The sequence below is a fragment of the Cherax quadricarinatus genome, chromosome 12 (genome assembly GCF_038502225.1).
Source record: "Cherax quadricarinatus isolate ZL_2023a chromosome 12, ASM3850222v1, whole genome shotgun sequence".
Taxonomy (NCBI): Eukaryota; Metazoa; Arthropoda; class Malacostraca; order Decapoda; family Parastacidae; genus Cherax; species Cherax quadricarinatus.
Window position 1 is genome coordinate 28,676,015 of NC_091303.1, and position 25,467 is coordinate 28,701,481.

The 25,467-nt window shown below is 38.1% G+C and overlaps 1 protein-coding gene across 1 annotated transcript in view; it reads right to left on the reverse strand.

The window, feature by feature from the left end:
• Nucleotides 1-25,467, reverse strand: part of MED16 (mediator complex subunit 16) — a 292,898-nt gene that overhangs the window by 108,962 nt on the left and 158,469 nt on the right. Inside the window, exon 14 of the mRNA XM_070084299.1 lies at nucleotides 8,657-8,858. Coding sequence (XP_069940400.1) covers nucleotides 8,657-8,858 — 202 coding nt within the window. The remainder of the gene's footprint in view (nucleotides 1-8,656; nucleotides 8,859-25,467) is intronic.

Sequence of the window (25,467 nt, forward strand, 5' to 3'; positions counted from 1 at the left end):
ATTTACCCCTGGCACCCCAAATTTACCTACTACTCCCTCCACAACATTTTTACCCACTTTAGCATTGAGATCCCCAGCCACAATTACTCTCACACTTGGTTCAAAACTCCCCACACACTCACTCAACATTTCCTAAAATCTCTCTCTCTCTCCTCTACACTTCTCTCTTCTCCAGGTGCATAAATGCTTACTATAATCCACTTTTCACATCCAACCCTTATTTTACTCCACATAATCCTTGAATTAATACATTTATATTCCCTCTTTTCCTGCCATAACTTATCCTTCAACATTATTGCTACTCCTTCTTTAGTTCTAACTCTATTTGAAACTCCTGACCTAATCCCATTTATTTCTCCCCACTGCAACTTTCTTACCCCCTTCAGCTTTGTTTTACTTAAAGCCAGGACATCCAGCTTCTTCTTATTCATAACATCCACAATAATCTCTTTCTTATCATTCGCACAACATCCACACACATTCAAACATCCCACTTTGACAGTTTTCTTCTTTTTCTTCTTAGTAGGCTATACAGGAAAATGGGTTACTAGCTCATTGTTCCTGGCATTTTAGTTGACTTTTACAACACGCATGGCGTATGGATGAAAGATTCTTATTCCAGTTCCCCATAGATATAAAAGGAAAAGCAATAAGAACAAGAACTATTAAGATAAAATCAAAGAAAACTCAGATGAGTGTGTATACATAAACGTGTACATGTATGTGTAGTGTGATCTAAGTGTAAGTAGAAGTAGCAAGACGTACCTGAAATTTTGCATGTTTATGAGGCAGAAAAAAGACACCAGCAATTCTACCATCATGTAAAACAGTTACAGGCTTTCATTTTACACTCACTTGGCAGGATGGTAATACCTCCCTGGGTGGTTGCTGTCTACCAACCTACTACCTACTCTATGTGTATATATAATATGGAAAAATAGTAATAAACAACATTTTCTATTGTTCGTTTGTGTAAACATGTTTTGCAAACAATATAATGACAACAATGTTTGTGCTGTTATTGTGTAGCATACGAGTGAATTTATAAACAGTATGCCTTACATTGGTCTAACAAACCATGAAAGTTACTTGAAAAAAAATTAAAAAATAAAAGAAAAAAAGCAGAAAAAATAAACGATTACTGCTGGACCGGCAGGCAGTTCACTTTCTGTCAACTTTATGCCTCTATATGTTGGTAAGTATTGATCGCAATTTTTTTTTTTTTTACTAAAACAATTTGAAAAATAATCTTAATATTTTGGGAAACTGACAGGCCGGACTTGAGTCCTGGCGATGGGAAGTACAGTGTCTACACTCTGAAGGAGGGGTGTTAATGTTGCAGTTGTATAACTGTAGTGTAAAGCACCCCTCTGGCAAGACAGTGATGGAGTGAAAGATGATAAAAGTTTTTTCTTATTCGGGCCACCCTGCCTTGGTGGGAATCAGCCAATGTGTTAATAAAAAAAATAAAATTTTTTGACCCCCAGTGCGACATCAGGATCAAAGATGTTGACCCTCAAAGAGTTAATTAAGGGAGTTTTATGCCTTTTATGGAGGATCTGCTGATAGTCCTCACTTATGGCCTTTATTTTGTCTCCTTGTTCCTGATGCTGTGCTGCTGATTGTTACATTATTGTTGTTCAGCGAATCGTTCGCCTTATTGTTCAAGCAAGCTGTTTTGATTGCCTGGTTGGTCCAGAAGATAAGACTATTTGAGGATGTTTAGTCAGTTGCTATTTAAGCCTAAGTTGAGTCTAGTATTACTGAGACATAACGAACCACTTTGAGCACATACACACATTCTCACACACACACATGTGTATACACTATTATTTTTTAATTGCTGACAATATACCAGACAGCACTTAAGAGGTGTACTGATGTGAAAAATGTGCCTTCAGCACTATATTGCTACAAGAGAAGTGTAGGAACTTATATCCTAACTTATATCCTATATTAATAAACATCTTAATTTTTATTTCTTTAGCTAGTATCCTATCAGTTGCAATCCTAAAGCACTATTAAAACTTATTGTAATTTTAAAGAATAACTAGACCAGAATACTGACTACTTGTTACAAAACCCAGAAACAGGCTGAATGCTAGAGGGGCAGACCTTCTAGTATTCTCTGGAGATTTCTTTAATTTATAGATACATATTGCATTTTTTGTAACAGTGCTCTGTTTATTAGTAGGCTAAGATAACAGGGATATCTTGCTACTCCTACTTACACTTTGGTCACACTTCACAGACATGCACATGCATATATATATATACATACATCTAGGTTTTTCTCCTTTTTCTAAATAGCTCTTGTTCTTTTTTATTTCTTCTGTTGTCCATGGGGAAGTGGAAAAGAATCTTTCCTCCGTAAGCCATGAGTCTCGTATGAGGCGACTAAAATGCCGGGAGCAATGGGCTAGTAACCCCTTCTCCTGTATACAATTACTAAAAAAGAGAAGAAGAAAAACTTTATAAAACTGGGTTGCTTAAATGTGCGTGGATGTAGTGCGGATGACAAGAAACAGATGATTGCTGATGTTATGAATGAAAAGAAGTTGGATGTCCTGGCCCTAAGCGAAACAAAGCTGAAGGGGGTAGGAGAGTTTCAGTGGGGGGAAATAAATGGGATTAAATCTGGAGTATCTGAGAGAGTTAGAGCAAAGGAAGGGGTAGCAGTAATGTTAAATGATCAGTTATGGAAGGAGAAAAGAGAATATGAATGTGTAAATTCAAGAATTATGTGGATTAAAGTAAAGGTTGGATGTGAGAAGTGGGTCATAATAAGCGTGTATGCACCTGGAGAAGAGAGGAATGCAGAGGAGAGAGAGAGATTTTGGGAGATGTTAAGTGAATGTATAGGAGCCTTTGAACCAAGTGAGAGAGTAATTGTGGTAGGGGACTTGAATGCTAAAGTAGGAGAAACTTTTAGAGAGGGTGTGGTAGGTAAGTTTGGGGTGCCAGGTGTAAATGATAATGGGAGCCCTTTGATTGAACTTTGTATAGAAAGGGGTTTAGTTATAGGTAATACATATTTTAAGAAAAAGAGGATAAATAAGTATACACGATATGATGTAGGGCGAAATGACAGTAGTTTGTTGGATTATGTATTGGTAGATAAAAGACTGTTGAGTAGACTTCAGGATGTACATGTTTATAGAGGGGCCACAGAAATATCAGATCACTTTCTAGTTGTAGCTACACTGAGAGTAAAAGGTAGATGGGATACAAGGAGAATAGAAGCATCAGGGAAGAGAGAGGTGAAGGTTTATAAACTAAAAGAGGAGGCAGTTAGGGTAAGATATAAACAGCTATTGGAGGATAGATGGGCTAATGAGAGCATAGGCAATGGGGTCGAAGAGGTATGGGGTAGGTTTAAAAATGTAGTGTTAGAGTGTTCAGCAGAAGTTTGTGGTTACAGGAAAGTGGGTGCAGGAGGGAAGAGGAGCGATTGGTGGAATGATGATGTAAAGAGAGTAGTAAGGGAGAAAAAGTTAGCATATGAGAAGTTTTTACAAAGTAGAAGTGATGCAAGGAGGGAAGAGTATATGGAGAAAAAGAGAGAAGTTAAGAGAGTGGTGAAGCAATGTAAAAAGAGAGCAAATGAGAGAGTGGGTGAGATGTTATCAACAAATTTTGTTGAAAATAAGAAAAAGTTTTGGAGTGAGATTAACAAGTTAAGAAAGCCTAGAGAACAAATGGATTTGTCAGTTAAAAATAGGAGAGGAGAGTTATTAAATGGAGAGTTAGAGGTATTGGGAAGATGGAGGGAATATTTTGAGGAATTGTTAAATGTTGATGAAGATAGGGAAGCTGTGATTTCGTGTATAGGGCAAGGAGGAATAACATCTTGTAGGAGTGAGGAAGAGCCAGTTGTGAGTGTGGGGGAAGTTCGTGAGGCAGTAGGTAAAATGAAAGGGGGTAAGGCAGCCGGGATTGATGGGATAAAGATAGAAATGTTAAAAGCAGGTGGGGATATAGTTTTGGAGTGGTTGGTGCAATTATTTAATAAATGTATGGAAGAGGGTAAGGTACCTAGGGATTGGCAGAGAGCATGCATAGTTCCTTTGTATAAAGGCAAAGGGGACAAAAGAGAGTGCAAAAATTATAGGGGGATAAGTCTGTTGAGTGTACCTGGTAAAGTGTATGGTAGAGTTATAATTGAAAGAATTAAGAGTAAGACGGAGAATAGGATAGCAGATGAACAAGGAGGCTTTAGGAAAGGTAGGGGGTGTGTGGACCAGGTGTTTACAGTGAAACATATAAGTGAACAGTATTTAGATAAGGCTAAAGAGGTCTTTGTGGCATTTATGGATTTGGAAAAGGCGTATGACAGGGTGGATAGGGGGGCAATGTGGCAGATGTTGCAAGTGTATGGTGTAGGAGGTAGGTTACTGAAAGCAGTGAAGAGTTTTTACGAGGATAGTGAGGCTCAAGTTAGAGTATGTAGGAAAGAGGGAAATTTTTTCCCAGTAAAAGTAGGCCTTAGACAAGGATGTGTGATGTCACCGTGGTTGTTTAATATATTTATAGATGGGGTTGTAAGAGAAATAAATGCGAGGGTCTTGGCAAGAGGCGTGGAGTTAAAAGATAAAGAATCACACACAAAGTGGGAGTTGTCACAGCTGCTCTTTGCTGATGACACTGTGCTCTTGGGAGATTCTGAAGAGAAGTTGCAGAGATTGGTGGATGAATTTGGTAGGGTGTGCAAAAGAAGAAAATTAAAGGTGAATACAGGAAAGAGTAAGGTTATGAGGATAACAAAAAGATTAGGTGATGAAAGATTGAATATCAGATTGGAGGGAGAGAGTATGGAGGAGGTGAACGTATTCAGATATTTGGGAGTGGACGTGTCAGCGGATGGGTCTATGAAAGATGAGGTGAATCATAGAATTGATGAGGGAAAAAGAGTGAGTGGTGCACTTAGGAGTCTGTGGAGACAAAGAACTTTGTCCTTGGAGGCAAAGAGGGGAATGTATGAGAGTATAGTTTTACCAACGCTCTTATATGGGTGTGAAGCGTGGGTGATGAATGTTGCAGCGAGGAGACGGCTGGAGGTAGTGGAGATGTCATGTCTGAGGGCAATGTGTGGTGTGAATATAATGCAGAGAATTCGTAGTTTGGAAGTTAGGAGGAGGTGCGGGATTACCAAAACTGTTGTCCAGAGGGCTGAGGAAGGGTTGTTGAGGTGGTTCGGACATGTAGAGAGAATGGAGCGAAACAGAATGACTTCAAGAGTGTATCAGTCTGTAGTGGAAGGAAGGCGGGGTAGGGGTCGGCCTAGGAAGGGTTGGAGGGAGGGGGTAAAGGAGGTTTTGTGTGCGAGGGGCTTGGACTTCCAGCAGGCATGCGTGAGCGTGTTTGATAGGAGTGAATGGAGACAAATGGTTTTTAATACTTGACGTGCTGTTGGAGTGTGAGCAAAGTAACATTTATGAAGGGATTCAGGGAAACCGGCAGGCCGGACTTGAGTCCTGGAGATGGGAAGTACAGTGCCTGCACTCTGAAGGAGGGGTGTTAATGTTGCAGTTTAAAAACTGTAGTGTAAAGCACCCTTCTGGCAAGACAGTGATGGAGTGAATGATGGTGAAAGTTTTTCTTTTTCGGGCCACCCTGCCTTGGTGGGAATCGGCCAGTGTGATAATAATAAATAAAAATTTATGTCACCTACTGTAAATTCATGATTCTTATATTTAACCTGACCGCAGGATGTGTAGGATGTTCAGTAGAGTATTCTACCTGACATGTGAAAATTGATTCAGCAATGAATATGAGAAACCCTACACTGAACCTTGCAAATAAGGTAGCAAGGCCTCTCATACTGAACTTGGTTTACAACAGTGGCTGAAAAATTCTAAATGAGACGTGAATCTATGACTATAAATACACACCACTCTTGCCACTGGTCTGCATCCCCCTCAGCCTATCTTTCACATTACTTTGATGGCTTTCCCCCTCCCAGCCTATTTTTCACATCACTGATTGATGGCCTGCCCCCTCCCAGCCTATTTTTCACATTACTTATTGATAGCCTGCCCCCTCCCAGCCTATCTTTCACATCACTTATTGATGGCCTGCCCCCTCCTAGCTTATCTTTCACATCACTTATTGATGGCCTGCCCCCTCCCAGCTTATCTTTCACATCACTTATTGATGGCCTGCCCCCTCCCAGCTTATCTTTTACATCACTTATTGATGGCCTGCCCCTTCCAGCCCATCTTTCACATCACTTATTGATGGCCTGCCCCCTCCCAGCTTATCTTTCACATCACTTATTGATGGCCTGCCCCCTCCCAGCTTATCTTTCACATCACTTACTGATGGCCTGCCTCCTCCCAGCCTATCTTTCACATCACTTATTTATGACCTGCCACCTCCCAGCCTATCTTTCACATCACTTATTGATGGCCTGCTCCCTTCCAGCTTATCTTTCACATCACTTATTGATGGCCTGCCCCCTCCTAGCTTATCTTTCACATCACTTATTGATGGCCTGCCCCTTCACAGCCTATCTTTCACATCACTTATTGATGGTTTTTCCCCTCCCAGCCCATCTTTCACATCACTTATTGATGATCTGCCCCCTCCCAGCCCATCTTTCATATCATTTATTGATGACCTGCCCCCTCCCAGCCCATCTATCTTCCACATCACTTACTGATGGCCCTCCTGCCTCCAAGTCTATATCCCATCTTCGGACATAGTAGAGGAGTGTACTGAGTCTCTCATGTTCTAGTTTGACCTCTCAGTACAGGTCAAACCAGTGCAGCCTTTAAAACATGATATGCTGGTGATCTAGCTGCTACATATAAGGTCAAGTTAATGATAGTCATTCACTTCATTCATCTTAATGCATGGATCAACCAAAGAAAGTACACTATTTTTCATATTATTATTACTACAGGTTGGCCATAACTAATCTGGCAATTAGTAATTTGGCGCTAATTTTGGATAGCATAATTTCAAACTTCCAGGGTCACCACACCAACCTGCCACTACTGTTTGGTGGCACTACTTGCTTCGTAAGTCATTCCAATGTGTTTTTCTCTATTTATTGTTATAACCTGCTCACTTTCAGCCCTAGCCATGGTTCCAGTGAATAAAAAAAATGCAAAGTAAAGCACATACACCATGCATTGTCCATAAAAGATAAGGTGGTTTTGAAGCCACTGTTGGTCACCATGAGCCCAGGCTCACTCAGATAAGCTATGACCAGTAAATTTGGGCCTATATGTCAGAGAATAGGTCTGTGTGGTAAGTGTGCACTATATAAAAAAAAAATCCTGCAGCATGCAGTGCATAATGAGAAAAAACTGCGAATGTGGTTTTGGTGTAAAACAGCGACTTTGCGGTGTAATTTCTTATGGTTTTTATGGTTGTATTCTAGTTTTTCTGGTCTCGTTTGATAGAATGTTAGATACATTACAGAAATAGATATGATTTTGATTGGTTTCTTAACAGAAAGTACCTTAAAATTGAGCTCAAAGTAGTGGAAATGTTCAATTTTTGCTGATGTTCAAAAGTAAACAAATGATGTCGCCATCTAACACATGTCCAACTGGCCGTGGTCACAAATGAGTTGACGTTATTTATAAAATTACAATAATGCAGTAGTCTGAATGACAGTAAATCTATTTTTTGTATGAATAAAAATTCAAAATGGAAAGCAAGTGTAAAATAAGAGGGGCCTGGAGATGTGACTAATGAACAGAGAAAATGTTATTTTAATGTCAGGAATGTCTGCACTTTTTATTCTGAATCCTATTTTGAAACTGGCATCTCTTGAAATTTGTGTGAAATTGGTCAAATTATCAATTTCTGATCACTTTATTGGGTAGTTGAAATAGGTAAATGGGCAGTTTCTTGTACTCAGTCAACAGAATAGAAGGAATACTAACGAAACAGCTATGAGTTTGGTAGACTGGAACAGTGGAATAGACCAAAAATAGGGCATAAAGTTGGCAAAATCACCAATGCATATTCTATCCTAAACATTGTAATTTGGCAAAATCACTAATCCGGCACCCTACAGGTCCCAATGATGCCGGATTAGTGATGGTCAACCTGTGCTGTAAAATTATGGGGAAGCACTAACTCTGTAGGGGTCATACATGTGGCTAATGGGAGGTAATAAAGTTTAAGTCAGTGAATGGGACAGTAACTCCAATTTCATGACTGAAGAATCTTTACCATCAAGACACCTGCCTTTCCCTCCTTGATGGACTATGATATGTACAACCATTAGGAGTATAACTTTGGTAGTAACCTTTTCTAGGACATCAATCAATCCTTGGCTGACTCCCATTTAAAACGTTACTACACAAAGCATTTAGGTAATAAAAGTTCAATGATCAAATGAAAGTTTTGGTTCAAATTTAGCACCAATAATACCTTATGCTGTATATCATCAATTTTCATGGGTTTATGTTGCTTAATAATGCATTAAGTACGTATTTAAATCACAATAAGAGCTCTTTAACTTATAAAATATTTATAATAACTCAAATCCAAAATTTTGTTTAACCCTTAAACTGTCCAAACGTAGATCTGCGTTTGCATGTGCAGCACTCCAACCTTGATTTTCTCCATGAGAAACAATGTAAAAAAATACGTAGATCTACGTTTGGACAGTTTAAGGGTTAAAGCAAATACTCACCTATTAAATTAGAATCTGGGTCTGCAGGAAGAATCTGTGCCAATCTTGTCAAAATCTTATAGATTTGTGCCCAAACATCAACAGATTGTGTCTTGTGGAACATTTGAGGAAGAACTAATTTATTCTGACGGTGCCATAATCTTGCCACAAAAATCAGCTCTCGCAGACTTTGAACTATTTTTGGGTCTCGTGCTAACTCAAACTGCAATTAAAAAAAAATAATATTTTTTTCTGAAAAAACCCTAAGGCTTAAAAATTCTTTATTTTCAATTTTGCTTAGCTACTCAATGTTATTTTTCTGAATTAAGATTCCATGAACCTCATTTGGGATAGTGTCCTGCTGGTTTAACCTCTATATGGAATTTTAATCCGTAAACGGTCCAAACGTATATATACGTTCACTACCCCAGTGCCCTGAATATTTTGAAGAATAAATTTTTTTTTTAATGAAAATAAAGAGCACATTTTTCTAAGTGTTACTGAGATATGAGGCTGCAAAGTTGCACTTAATGTTCACCTGAGTCCTGTCGCTTGCAGAAGTGTTGCCGATATACCATTTTCTCTCATTTTTATATTATTTTATGTAATTTTTACATTCTGATAATTATAATTTATTGTAGTTTTTGTCATTTCATAACCAATCTTTGTTCTGACACTAATATTAGGTAATGAAATTGTACTCAAATTGTCACAAACGCATTGACAGGTGGGCATTTACACCTGCCTTGGTCATTTACACAAAGTATTTATAGGTCCCAGCAATGTTTTGGATACACAGGAGTATAGAAGAAGAAGAAGGAAGGAGGAGGAGGAAGAAGGAAGAAATTCCCTTGAAGCAATGCGTAAGACAAGTGGGGCAGTAATAAGATCAGATATGAGATGGCATTCGATGGGCTCCAGTGAGGGTGCAGAGATAAGATGAAATAGTGCAGAGATAAGAGGAGATAAGCTATGACATTTGATGGGAGCCAGCAAGGGTGCAGTGATAGGGGATGACATTTGATGAGCTTGTATCTCTGATTATCTGACTCTCTGTCTTATTTCTCTGCCTGCTTGTCTCTTTCCATCTCTCTGCTTGTCTCTCTGCCTGTCTCAGAGAGAGCCACTGTGAACCAACAGGTATTCTTATGCATTATATCTACAAGCACAGTATAGCACTTCAGATTTTTTAGTTCTTTTTTTTTTTTATTATCACACTGGCCGATTCCCACCAGGGCAGGGTGGCCCGAAAAAGAAAAACTTTCACCATCATTCACTCCATCACTGTCTTGCCAGAAGGGTGCTTTACACTACAGTTTTTAAACTGCAACATTAACACCCCTCCTTCAGAGTGCAGGCACTGTACTTCCCATCTCCAGGACTCAAGTCCGGCCTGCCGATTTCCCTGAACCCCTTCATAAATGTTACTTTGCTCACACTCCAACAGCACGTCAAGTATTAAAAACTATTTGTCTCCATTCACTCCTATCAAACACGCTCACGCATGCCTGCTGGAAGTCCAAGCCCCTCGCACACAAAACCTCCTTTACCCCCTCCCTCCAACCTTTCCTAGGCCGACCCCTACCCCGCCTTCCTTCCACTACAGACTGATACACTCTTGAAGTCACTCTGTTTTGCTCCATTCTCTCTACATGTCCAAACCACCTCAACAACCCTTCCTCAGCCCTCTGGACAACAGATTTGGTAATCCTGCACCTCCTCCTAACTTCCAAACTACGAATTCTCTGCATTATATTCACATCACAAATTGCCCTCAGACATGACATCTCCACTGCCTCCAGCCTTCTCCTTGCTGTAACATTCATCACCCATGCTTCACACCCATATAAGAGCGTTGGTAAAACTATACTCTCATACATTCCCCTCTTTGCCTCCAAGGACAAAGTTCTTTGTCTCCACAGACTCCTAAGTGCACCACTCACCCTTTTCCCCTCATCAATTCTATGATTCACCTCATCTTTCATAGACCCATCCGCTGACACGTCCACTCCCAAATATCTGAATACATTCACCTCCTCCATACTCTCTCCCCCCAATCTGATATCCAATCTTTCATCACCTAATCTTTTTGTTATCCTCATTAATTTACTCTTTCCTGTATTCACTTTTAATTTTCTTCTTTTGCACACCCTACCAAATTCATCCACCAATCTCTGCAACTTCTCTTTAGAATCTCCCAAGAGCACAGTGTCATCAGCAAAGAGCAACTGTGACAACTCCCACTTTATGTATGATTCTTTATCTTTTAACTCCATGCCTCTTGCCAAGACCCTCGCATTTACTTCTCTTACAACCCCATCTATACATCCTTGTCTAAGGCCTACTTTTACTGGGAAATAATTTCCCTCTTTCCTACATACTCTAACTTGAGCCTCGCTATCCTAGTAAAAACTCTTCACTGCTTTCAGTAACCTACCTCCTACACCATACACCTGCAACATCTGCCACATTGCCCCCCTATCCACCCTGTCATACGCCTTTTCCAAATCCATAAATGCCACAAAGACCTCTTTAGCCTTATCTAAATACTCTTCACTTATATGTTTCACTGTAAACACCTGGTCCACACACCCCCTACCTTTCCTAAAGCCTCCTTGTTCATCTGCTATCCTATTCTCCGTCTTACTCTTAATTCTTTCAATAATAACTCGATCATACACTTTACCAGGTATACTCAACAGACTTATCCCCCTATAATTTTTGCACTCTCTTTTGTCCCCTTTGCCTTTATACAAAGGAACTATGCATGCTCTCTGCCAATCCCTAGGTACCTTACCCTCTTCCATACATTTATTAAATAATTGCACCAACCACTCCAAAACTATATCCCCACCTGCTTTTAACATTTCTATCTTTATCCCATCAATCCCGGCTGCCTTACCCCCTTTCATTTTACCTACTGCCTCACAAACTTCCCCCACACTCACAACTGACTCTTCCTCACTCCTACAAGATGTTATTCCTCCTTGCCCTATACACGAAATCACAGCTTCCCTATCTTCATCAACATTTAACAATTCCTCAAAATATTCCCTCCATCTTCCCAATACCTCTAACTCTCCATTTAATAACTCTCCTCTCCTATTTTTAACTGACAAATCAATTTGTTCTCTAGGCTTCCTTAACTTGTTAATCTCACTCCAAAACTTTTTCTTATTTTCAACAAAATTTGTTGGTAACATCTAACCCACTCTCTCATCTGCTCTCTTTTTACACTGCTTCACCACTCTCTTAACCTCTCTCTTTTTCTCTATATACTCTTCCCTCCTTGCATCACTTCTACTTTGTAAAAACTTCTCATATGCTAACTTTTTCTCCCTTACTACTCACTTTACATCATCATTCCACCAATCGCTCCTCTTCCCTCCCGCACCCACTTTCCTGTAACCACAAACTTCTGCTGAACACTCTAACACTACATTTTTAAACCTACCCCATACCTCTTCGACCCCATTGCCTATGCTCTCATTAGCCCATCTATCCTCCAATAGCTGTTTATATCTTACCCTAACTGCCTTGTCTTTTAGTTTATAAACCTTCACCTCTCTCTTCCCTGATGCTTCTATTCTCCTTGTATCCCATCTACCTTTTACTCTCAGTGTAGCTACAACTAGGAAGTGATCTGATATATCTGTGGCCCCTCTATAAACATGTACATCCTGAAGTCTACTCAACAGTCTTTTATCTACCAATACATAATCCAACAAACTATACTGTCATTTCGCCCTACATCATATCTTGTATACTTATTTATCCTCTTTTTCTTAAAATATGTATTACCTATAACTAAACCCCTTTCTATACAAAGTTCAATCAAAGGGCTCCCATTATCATTTACACCTGGCACCCCAAACTTACCTACCACACCCTCTCTAAAAGTTTCTCCTATTTTAGCATTCAGGTCCCCTACCACAATTACTCGCTCACTTGGTTCAAAGGCTCCTATACATTCACTTAACATCTCCCAAAATCTCTCTCTCTCCTCTATATTCCTCTCTTCTCCAGGTGCATACACGCTTATTATGACCCACTTTTCGCATCCAACCTTTACTTTAATCCACATAATTCTTGAATTTACACATTCATATTCTCTTTTCTCTTCCATAACTGATCCTTCAATATTACTGCTACCCCTTCCTTTGCTCTAACTCTCTCAGATACTCCAGATTTAATCCCATTTATTTCCTCCCATCGAAACTCCCCTACCCTCTTCAGCTTTGTTTCGCTTAGGGCCAGGACATTCAACTTCTTTTCATTCATAACATCAGCAATCATCTGTTTCTTGTCATCCGCACTACATCCACGCACATTCAAGCATCCCAGTTTTATAAAGCTTTTCTTCTTCTCTTTTTTAGTAAATGTCTACAGGAGAAGGGGTTACTAGCCCATTGCTCCCGGCATTTTAGTCGCCTCATACGACACGCATGGCTTATGGAGGAAAGATTCTTTTCCACTTCCCCACTATATATTTATTTATTTATTAATTTGAACATGATACATAGAAGTACAAGGAATACAATTTTTAAAGTGCAGCATGCCAAAGCCCCTTGTATGCAGAGCATTATGGGTAGGCTTAAAATTAACTTAAGATTAACTAAGCAATGATATATTAAGTGGTACAAAAATTATTGTAAAGCAGATAACAATTTAGTACAAATGAGTATTACAAAGACAGGTCATATGGTCATTTACTGTGTTGCTGTGTAATCAGTAGAATGGAGTATTCTGTTAGGTAATGAAGTTAAATAGTAACAAAGTTTGATTGGGTCACAGGTTGGCATTTATGAGATAAAATAATGAGATACACATATGAGATACAATTTATGAGATACAATTATTCAGTATTTATTTAGTTGTGGGTGAGTAAGTGATTTTTGAGAAGAGACTTCAATTTATAAACAGACAGTGTTTCTCTTATATTCACAGGTAATGAATTCCAGATTTTAGGGCCTTTTATGTGCATTGAGTTTTTGCATAGCGTGAGATGGACACGAGGAACATCAAAGAGTGATCTGTGCCTTGTGTTATGGTCATGTGTTCTGTTAAGGTTGACTTAAGAAATCGTAATGACACGATTGCAAATAAACCACGGGTTCAATCCCGGCCGGGGGTATGGTTTTTTCTGTTAAGGTTGGTAAGGAGATGTTTGAGGGGAAGGTTTATGTCAGAGTTAAGTGTTCTATGTATGTAGTAGGTGCAGTAATAAGTATGGATGTTTTGTATTGTGAGTAGGTTTAGAGTTTTGAATATTGGTGGAGTGTGTTGTTTGTAGTGGGAATTTGTTATCATTCTGACTGCAGCCTTTTGTTGGGTGATTAGTGGTCTGAGATGGTTTATTGTTGTTGAGCCCCATGCACAAATTCCATAGGTGAGATAGGGGTAAATAAGTGAGTGATATAGGGCCAGGAGGGCTGACTGTGGAACATAGTACTGTATCTTCGATAGTATGCCTACGGTCTTGGAAATTTTTTTGGAAATTTGTTGTATATGTGTTTGAAATTTGAGTCTATTATCAAGGTGGATTCCTAAGAATTTTCCCTCTGTGAGTTTTGTGATAGGCAATCCATTTATCATTATGTTTAGAGACACATCTGTAGCTCTGTTACCAAACTGAATGTAGTAGGTTTTGTCAATGTTTAGAGTAAGTTTGTTGGTCCTCATCCAGGTTGACATTTTCTGTAATTTGGTATTTACAGTATTGCCTAGCACGACTGGGCTCGGGTGAGAGTAGACGTATGTAGTGTCATCTGCAAATAGTGTGGGTTTGAGTAGTTGTGATGCATTTGGAAGGTCATTTATGTATATGAGAAAGAGAAGAGAGCCTAGGACACTTCCCTGTGGGACACCAACTGTAATTGGCTGTGCAGAAGAGTTTGCCCCATTTGTATACACATATTGGCTTCTGTTGCTGAGGTATGACTTTAGGTAGTTGAGGGAGTGCCCTCTTATATCATAGTGCGACAATTTTATGTGGAGCAAGTCGTGGTCAACTGTATCGAAAGCTTTACGTAAGTCAATGAAGATCCCCAGTGAGACTTCTTTTTTCTCCATTGCTGTATAAATATGTTCTAGCATGTGGATAATGGCATCATTAGTATTTTTATTAGGCCTGAACCCAAATTGACAGGGGTTGAGTATGTTGTGGGAGATGAGGTAGGAATAGATATGCTTATGGATTAATTTTTCAAAGATTTTAGAGAGAGGGTGTAAGTTGGATATTGGCCTATAGTTATTCAACTCTGTTTGGTCTCCTCCTTTATGGATCGGGGTGACCCTTACTATTTTGAGAACTGTAGGAAAGGTAGAGGATTCAATGGATTTGTTAAAGAGTGTTGCAATGATTGGTGATAGCACCTGTGACACTTTTTTGTATATAATGGGTGGTAAGGTATTTAAATCTCCTGTCTTGTTTTTTAGTTTGTTGATAATAAGGGAGACTTCAATTGGGTTAGTCGGAGCTAGGAACAGTGTGTTCGGGTAGTTGCCAGTGAGGTAGTCATTGGGTGGGGTATCTGAGCTTGGGATTTTATTGGCAAGGTTTTTTCCTATAGTGGAGAAGAAATCATTGAGTCTGTTTGCTGTTTCAGTAGGTGGGATTTGGGGTTCATCTGGTTTTGTTAATTCAATTTCGCTATTTCGTGTTATCTTTTTTGTTCCTAGTATTTCTGATAGGGTTTTCCAGGTCTTTTTTATGTCACCTCATAAGTTGGATAATCTGTTCTCATAATACAACTTTTCAGCCCTTCTTATTAGGCTGGTTAGGATTGATGAGTAACGTTTTGTTTGGTCTCTGGTTATGTGGCCCATTCTGTACTGTTTTTCGTATAAGTGCTTTGTATTTATGGATTTGAGGATACTGGGTGTTAGCCAGGGACTGTTCAGTCTCTTTGCAGTCATCTGTTTAGTTTTTTTAGGGCAGTGCTTGTTATAGAGGTATTGGGTCTTTTTTAGAAAGTTATTAATACATTCGTCAATATCTGTTTAGATTTCTAGCTCAGTGTGCCAGTCAATGTTTGTCACTGCTGCTGTGAAGTTATTGATAGCTGCCTCATTGTGAAGTCTGTAAGTGACTTTAGTAGTGTCTAGGGGTAATTTGCCAAGGTTTGTTATGAGGAAAGTAGAGTAATGGTCTATGGTATTATCTGTGATTATGCCTGATCTTAAGGGGGATATGGTGTTGGTCCAGATGTGGTCTAGTAGGGAAACACTAGTCTCTGTAACTCTTGTAGGTTTTGTTACTGTTGGTAGCAACATGCAGTTACTCATAGTGTTTGTGAATTCAGTAACATGTGGGTCTTGGTCTTGTAGGAGATTTATATTGAAGTCACCTGAGAGTAGTAAGTGATCTTTGTTCATGCGTGCATCAGTTATCATACTTCCTAGGTTTTCACTAAAATGGCTAATGTTTGACTGTGGTACTCTGTAGATGTTTATCACTGAGAGGTTTTTGTAGGTATTTGGATTTGAATTTAGCTATTATATATTCCCCATGTTCATCCCTTGTGCAAGTAGTAATGATACATTCTAGTTGGTCTGAGTAGTATATAGCTGTGCCACCCCCTTGTTGGTCTGGCCTACAGTTGTGTATGGCTGTGTAACCAGGAATGGCATAGACATCAGTAGTATCAGGCTTTAGCCAGGTTTTGGTGAGAGTAATGATGGACATACTGGCATGCAGGGAATTTAGTAAAGCTATGAGGTCATTGTAATGTTTACTTAAAGTTCTGACATTGTAGTTAAAGACAGTTATGTTGTTGTTGGCTCTGAGAAGTGCCTTTGATTGTTCTGCTGTGTAGTAATTACAGTAACTGTTTGATTCATTTAAGTCATTAGATAAGAGGTTGGTATCAGGATCAATGCTTGTTATCATAAGATTTATAGTGAATCTATAGTTAGAATTAAGTATAAGACAAAGTAGATATTCTGAAGCTATAAAATAGCACCTGAATTATTTTAACAAATGTAAAAAATATGAGCTAAGGTAGCTCTTTAAAGCTAAAATAAATGAGGCAATATAAAAGGGACTAAAATAATTTGTGGTGAATAAAAAAGTAGTAATCAAATAAATGAATATAATGGCAAAATAATGAGCTTATTACACTTTAGCACCTGAGAATAGCACCTTGATTATTTTAACAATTGTCAATATATGAACTAAGGTTGTTATATAAAGCTAAAATAAAAGAGAAAAAAATATAAGGGACTAAATTAAATAATGGGAAATTTTTTCCCAGTAAAAGTAGGCCTTAGACAAGGATGTGTGATGTCACCGTGGTTGTTTAATATATTTATAGATGGGGTTGTAAGAGAAGTAAATGCGAGGGTCTTGGCAAGAGGCGTGGAGTTAAAAGATAAAGAATCACACACAAAGTGGGAATTGTCACAGCTGCTCTTTGCTGATGATACTGTGCTCTTGGGAGATTCTGAAGAGAAGTTGCAGAGATTGGTGGATGAATTTGGTAGGGTGTGCAAAAGAAGAAAATTAAAGGTGAATACAGGAAAGAGTAAGGTTATGAGGATAACAAAAAGATTAGGTGATGAAAGATTGGATATCAGATTGGAGGGAGAGAGTATGGAGGAGGTGAACGTATTCAGATATTTGGGAGTGGACGTGTCAGCAGATGGGTCTATGAAAGATGAGGTGAATCATAGAATTGATGAGGGAAAAAGAGTGAGTGGTGCACTTAGGAGTCTGTGGAGACAAAGAACTTTGTCCTTGGAGGCAAAGAGGGGAATGTATGAGAGTATAGTTTTACCAACGCTCTTATATGGGTGTGAAGCGTGGGTGATGAATGTTGCAGTGAGGAGAAGGCTGGAGGCAGTGGAGATGTCATGTCTGAGGGCAATGTGTGGTGTGAATATAATGCAGAGAATTCGTAGTTTGGAAGTTAGGAGGAGGTGCGGGATTACCAAAACTGTTGTCCAGAGGGCTGAGGAAGGGTTGTTGAGGTGGTTCGGACATGTAGAGAGAATGGAGCGAAACAGAATGACTTCAAGAGTGTATCAGTCTGTAGTGGAAGGAAGGCGGGGTAGGGGTCGGCCTAGGAAAGGTTGGAGGGAGGGGGTAAAGGAGGTTTTGTGTGCGAGGGGCTTGGACTTCCAGCAGGCATGCGTGAGCGTGTTTGATAGGAGTGAATGGAGACAAATGGTTTTTAATACTTGACATGCTGTTGGAGTGTGAGCAAAGTAACATTTATGAAGGGATTCAGGGAAACCGGCAGGCCGGACTTGAGTCCTGGAGATGGGAAGTACAGTGCCTGCACTCTGAAGGAGGGGTGTTAATGTTGCAGTTTAAAAACTGTAGTGTAAAGCACCCTTCTGGCAAGACAGTGATGGAGTGAATGATGGTGAAAGTTTTTCTTTTTCGGGCCACCCTGCCTTGGTGGGAATCGGCCAGTGTGATAAAAAAAAAAAAAAAAAAAAAAAAAAAAAAAAAAAAAAAAAAAGTTAAAATGACAGATAGTCACTATAATATAATATTGATTTGGGAGTAAGATCTGATTTGTTATATATAATAAGTTGAGCAATATATTGTACTATAAAAAGTAAAAAAAAAAATAATATGAGGTAGTTGGTACTAGTTAGCAAAAGATAGTTAAGGGCCTTGAACAATGATATAATTGAAATATACACCAATTGCACACACAATATAGTCACTAAAATATGAAAATAATCTTAGAGTAGGACTTATAATATAAACTTATAATATAAAAATACAAATTAAAATGGTACTTGCACTAGGGTCTGATATAGGTTGTTAACAAGATCAAGAGTATAACTGGATTTAAATTGACAAAATAAAATTCACAAATTAAAGTACCAAAAGAATAATAAAAAAAAACTAACAATGGCAATGACTTGGTTATAATATGATAGTAAGATGGTAGACAGGTAGACAGGTACACAGGTACACAGGTACAAAGGATAATATAAAGGTTGGAGTTGAATATACAAACTTGAAAATTTGGCAACAAAATGTTATGAAAAGTATAAAATAATGATTAATGTACAAAAGTAATATTGACTGGTAGTAAATATGGTGTTTAATAAAATTTTAGTAAGTAATAATGATTACAAAAAAAGCGAAAAAGTAATGTTTATTTCAAGTATTAAATTTTAAGAACAGTTATTTGGATTCAATATTGCACTGGTAGTTATATTAGAGGTTATTTGGCAGTACAAGGTAATTAAGAGTACTCTAAGATAGTAAATGTGGTATTAAAACAGGTTATGGGAATTAGACAAGTAATGGTAATTAAATGATGTCAAAAATGTTAAGAGTAAATTGTACTGATAGTAAAAATGGTAATTAATTATTAATTTTAGTAAGTAATATCAATTAATAGTATTTAAAAAAATATGAGGTAGTAATATGGACAGAGAAAGTATAAATTCAGCTAATATTTAAGCAAACAATAGTAAAAAAGAAAATTACGTAAGGTGACTTATGCTTACTAGTAAAATCACAAAATGAGGTACAGGTCCTCCATCACAAATCCAGCATCATTGGGACCTGTAGTGTGCCGGATTACTGAGTTTGCCGAATTACAGAGTGGTTAGGTTAGAATACACTTAATAAAATTAACCAACTTGACTCACACAGTTCATTGAACATCGGCAAAAATCGAACATTTCCGGAACTTTGAGCTCAGTTTCAAGGTACTTTTCATCATGAAAGCAATCAAAATCATGTCTATTTCTGTAATATATCTTCCATTCTATCAAATGAGTCCAAAAAATGAGAATAGAACCATAAAAACCATACAAAAATATACTGCACAGAGGCGGCTAATGGCTGAGAAGTGAACTCCCTTATTTATCGTCCGTCTTTTTTATTTTTGTTGCACGTTAAGAAGCATCTTTCCATCATACACTGCCCAAGTTTCAATGAGATAGCCCAACAAACAACCGAGAAAAAAAAATATTTACCAAAAATCATATATGGCAAACCCAAGCCAGGTACTGGAAATAAGTCACTTTGTCTGACTTTTTTGGGTTATCCTAGGTTCTCTATATATACACTGCTATGTATGATAATCTATGTAACTGTATTTGTGTATACCTGAATAAACTTATTTACTTCTAGTCTGTCAACTGAGTACAAGAAACCGCCCATTCACTTATTTCAACTACCCAATAAAGTGGTCAGAAATTGGCAATTTGGCCAATTTCACACAAATTTCAACAGATGCCAATTTCAAAATAGGATCCAGAATAAACAATGCAGACATTCCTGGCACTCAAATAACATTTTCTCTGTTCATTAGTCACGGCTACAGGCCCCTCTTATATTACTCTTGCTTACCATTTGGAATTTTTATTCACACAAAAATAGAAGATTTACTGTTATGCAGACTGCTGCATTACTGTAATAATTGTATAAATAATGTCAATCCATTCTTGACTCCGTACTGGAATTTGGACTGGCAGGCGGACAGGTATTGGACGGTGACGTCATTTGTTTACTCTTGACCTTCACTAAAGAATAGAACATTTTCGCTACTGTGAGCGCAATTTCAAGGTACTTTTCATCATGAAAGCAATAAAAAAAAAATGAGAATATAACCATAACAACCATAGAAAAATATACCGCTAAGCGGCCGCTAATGGCTGAGAAGTGAACTCCGCTATTTATGGTCTGATTTCTTTCATTTTTGGTGTACGTGAAGAAGTATCTTTCTATCATACACTGCCCAAGTTTGAATAAGATAACCCAACAAACAACTCAGAAAATAATAATAATAATAATATAATAATAATAATAATATGTAATAATAATAATAATAATAATAATAATAATAATAATAATAATAATATCTTTATTTACTACACATACATGTACAAGGTATACAGGCCTAGCTGACATCAGTGACATACTACTGTATAGAAAGGCACTTTTTATGCTGAGTATTTCAAGAAAATTAGGTCAGTGTCCCAGGATAACACCCACACTAGTCGACTAACATCCAGGTACCCATTTACTGATGGGTAAACATAGACAACAGGTGTAAAGAAACACGCCTAATGTTTCTACCCTGGCTGGGAATCGAATATTTACCAAAAATCATATATGGCTAACCCAAGCCAGGTACTAAAAATAAGCCACGTTGAATTTTTTTGGGTTATCCTAGGTTCTCTACACATATGCTGCTATGTGTGATAATCTATAGAGAGAAAATAACTTTTTTGTTTCATGTTTATGGTGGAGTACAAGTGTATATCATAGTTTGCCCTGTGCTATACTCCGTTTTCTCTAATATAAGCCACCAAGACAAGGATAGGAGAATGGTATTTGTTTACCATATCCTCTTCATAACTCTGTCGAACTGCTCGGTGTTATGCCAAATATTATTCATTCTGGAGTATTTAACATGTTCTATGTTATTTATATTGTTTCTTATGTCATATTAGATCAACTGTGATAGGTAAATAAGCTGTAGTGTTGATATTAGCGTAATAATAAAGCATATTCTCCTGCTTCATGAGACTGAGCTCATGGCAACCGACAGTGGCTTCAAAGCCACCTTATCTTTAATGGATAATGTACTGTGTAGGCGATTTACATAATGAGAAGCATTTCTTTTATTCATTGGAACCATGGCTAGGGCTAAAAGGAAGCAGGTTAAAACAATAAATGGAGAAAAAGAAATTGGAATGACTTATGCAGCAAGTAGCACCACCAAAGAGTACCAGCAGGTTGGTGTGGCGACCCTGGAAATTTGAAATTATGGTAGCCAAAATTAGTGCCGAATAACTGAAGGAACCGAATAACTGATTGCCGGATTTGTGATGGCGGACCTGTAGTTGATTATTTAATTACTAAGAGATTGTACTATGAAATTTGAACAATAATGGAGCAAAACATACACTACACTACGTAGGCTTTTAGGTTGGACATTGTTTAGTTATTCTCTGTAAGATTAGTAGCCCTGAGAAATCGTGATAGATCATTCTCGTTCGTGATTGTATATAGTTGACCTACATTCGTTTTCCTAACTAGAATTTTCCCATCCCATGTGAAGCATTGGTGTATTGTGTCATTATTCTCCCGCTTAAGTTTTCTGACTCTATACAGGAGGTTCTGACGTTTTTTTGGTAAGACACTCGTTTATGTATACCTCTTTCTTTACTTTAATAGATGCAATTATTAAGTCTTTTTTCCTGTCATGTGAGTGGAATCTAAGCATAACACTTTTTCTACCATGGGATCCTAGTAACCTGGCTTCCTTTATTTCTGACTCTGGTACAATAAAGCTTGTTTGGTCCTTTATGATCTGGAGAGTAATTTCTTTACTGTTCATTTGGTTCATATCACTGGGAAAAAATGGACTGTTAACTATTACTGTGTCCGATAGTTTATCTTGCTCAGTTTTATCTTCTTGGAGAGCAAAGTAGTCACTGAACTGGTTATCTAAGTTGTTCTTCCATTCTTTTACTGCTTCTTCAACCTTTGTATTAAGAGATAATATTTGTGTGTATTTGTGTGTACCTGTGAGACAGATAGACAGAGACAGATAAACAAAGACAGACAGAAATAGACAGATTTACAGAGACAGATAGACAAACCCTAAACTTGGGGTTAACATCACTTTAACATAACTGACATTACATCAGTGAATCCTTGGTGTTTGCCGCACTGTTTGCTCTAGCTGGCACTCAATATAAATGGTGCTCCCACAAGGTACTAAGTGGTCCCTGATTTTTTTAATATGGTGCACACCGAGTGTTAAGACTCATTCTATACTGACCAGGCATCTCAGGCCAATCATGCCAAATTTGGAGGCAGGAAAATAAAACGTATATTTACGTTTGGGGCGCTAGCGGTAAGAATGTATATACACCTACCATCTGACTTACGACCTGCTCGACTTACGACCACTCGACTTACGACCGTGTTTTTTTTTGCCAAATTTCTGGGAAATAAACAACTATTTGTGTTGTACACAGTATTTATCCTAAACCTTACAGTATAAAATACAGTACTAACAGCATAAAAAGTAAAGTAAAACATGAAATATTAAAATAAAACAATAAAATAGTCATTACAAAAATGTGATGTTGATATTCAGTAGTAAAGTTCGACTTACGTCCATTTCGACTTACGACTGGTTTCTCGGAACCGAACTCGGTTGTAAGTCGGATGGTAGGTGTATACGTTTGGACCGTTTATGGTTTAAAAGTAACCGTACTATTTCAGTGATGGTGCCAAGGAATGGCTTCAGCATCCCATAGTCTCCATCAGCTTTTCTCCAAGCCACACTAAATAAAAGTAATGATAACTCAGCTTCAAGACAAGTCCTTGAGTCCTCTGTCCAACCAGACTGTCATTGATGTTTCACTATACAGCAGGGCCCCGCTTTACAGCATTCCGCTAATACGGACATTTCAAATTATGACCAAAACTCACTATATGACTCTCCCACCTGACTTTCTAATACGGTCACTGCATCCCACCCGGTTTGTTTATATCTTCTCTGTGAGCTCCATGAGCACCATGTCAGTCAAGTCACTCAGTAAGTCAAGTCATTCAGTAAGTCAGTCAAGTCACTCAGTAAGTCTGACAAGTCATTCAGTGAGTCAGTCAAGTCACTCAGTAAGTCAGTCAAGTCACTCAGTAAGTCAGTCAAGTCATTCAGTAAATCAGTCAAGTCACTCAGTAAGTCAGTCAAGTCACTCAGTAAGTCAGTCAAGTCATTCAGTAAATCAATCAAGTCACTCAGTAAATCAGTCAAGTCATTCAGTAAGTCCATCAAATCATCCAGTATGTCAGTCAAGTCACTCAGTAAGTCAGTCATGTCACTCAGTAAGTCAGTCAAGTCATTCATTAAATCAGTCAAGTCATTCAGTAAGTCAGTCAAGTCACTCAGTAAGTCATTCAGTCAGTTAAGTCACTCAGTAAGTCAATCAAATCACTCAGTAAGTCAGTCAAGTCATTTGTAAGTCATTCAGTCAGTCAAGTCAGCAAGTCAGTCAAGTCATTCAGTAAGTCAGTCAAGTCTCTCAGTTAAGTTACTCAGTAAGTCAGTCAAGTCACTCAGTAAGTCAGTCAGTCATTCAGTAAGTCAGCCACACAAACTCATGTTTACCTCTTTTTCTGTGTACAAAGTAACACTTCATTATGGCTACAGGTAATCTCTTGTCTAATACGTATCTTTGTTTCTTAGTTAATTCTAAGACTTAAGTGCTTATACCCCTTCATGCCACTTTCAGCAACACTGGTATGGCTACTGGGTGTCATGATTGCTTGGCAGATACAAGATATAGTAATTAAAATATCATAACACAATTCACAAATACAGCTGCCTTGTAGCAGAGAAATACTGAACACGTATGAATTACGAACACTGGGATGGTGGGGTGTTGTCGGGTAGTGCCAGGGGATGGCGGGAGGGCTCCCTGGCTGCTCCACAACAAGGCAGCCGCTTGAGCAAAGGAGAACTTTTTTTTTCCCTTCCCACAAAATGAACCGTGTTAAATTAATTATACGAAGTGTTACATAAAATTGTGTTACAATTCTTCGATCGAGCAATACCCAAAGCGTGCCAAATATACTCGTGCTAAATGACGGTCTACTGTACCTACAACGAGTGTATATATATACAGTGCACCTTACTTTGGTCTCACAGGCCACATAAGTTATGTGAAAAAATAAAATAAAATAGTGAAAAAACAAGAAACCTTCAAATGTAAGTAAACCAAAGTTTACCGGGTGATCGGCATTCGCCGCTGTTGCCATACGCAGCTCATTTTCTGCCAACTTTACTCCTCTATATCTCGGTAAATACTGACTGCAATTTTTTTGTGTGGGGGGGGGGGGGGATTAAAACAATCAGAAAATTAATCTCAACATTTTCATAAGAATTTTTTTTCTTTTTTTAATATTCTTCGACACCAGGAGACACTTCAGGATTTGGGGTTGTGACAGTCAAAGGGATAATGCCTAGTTCTATTGCTAACTTAACCCTTTCAGGGTCGGCAGTCCCTCTCCCAAACTTGTTCTCAGGGTCGGAAATTTTTCGAAAAAAAAAAAAATTATTTTTCTTATGAAATGATAGAGAATCTTTTCCCGATCATAATGACACCAAAATTATTATTATTATCAGTCTCGACAATGTTTACGCATCAGCGATTTTGCCCACTTTGAGCCCTATTTCCGGCCAATTCCAATGTACCAGTTGACAAAAATCATGACTATTTTGCTAGAACTCCATTTTTTCTATCAAATGAGTACAAGAAACCACCCATTTACCGATGTCAACTATCCAATAAAGTGGTCAGAAATTGGCAATTTTGCCAATTCCACACAAATTTCAAAAGATGACAATTTCCAAATAGGGTTCAGAGTAAACAAGACAGACATTCCTGGCACTAAAATAAAAAAAATTTCTGTTCATTAGTCACGTCTCCAGGCCTCTCTTACATTTCTTTTGCTTTCCACTTTGAATTTTTATTCTCACAAAAAAAAAAGAAGATTTACTGTTATGCAGACTACTGCATTAGTGTAGAAATGGTATAAATAATATCAGCGCACTTGTGAAAGAATATTAGACTCACCAGTTGACGTGTATTGGACACCTGGTATGATTTGTTTACTTTTGAACTTTGGCAAAAATCGAACATTTCTACTACTTTGAGCTCAATTTCAAGGTACTTTTCATTGTGAAACCAATCAAAATCATCTCAATTTCTGTAATATGTCTTCCATTCCATAAAATGAGACCAGGAAAACTAGAATACAACCATAAACAGCATACAAAAATACACTGCAAAGTCAAAGTTTTGAAGCAAAAACATGGTCGGAGTTTTTTTTT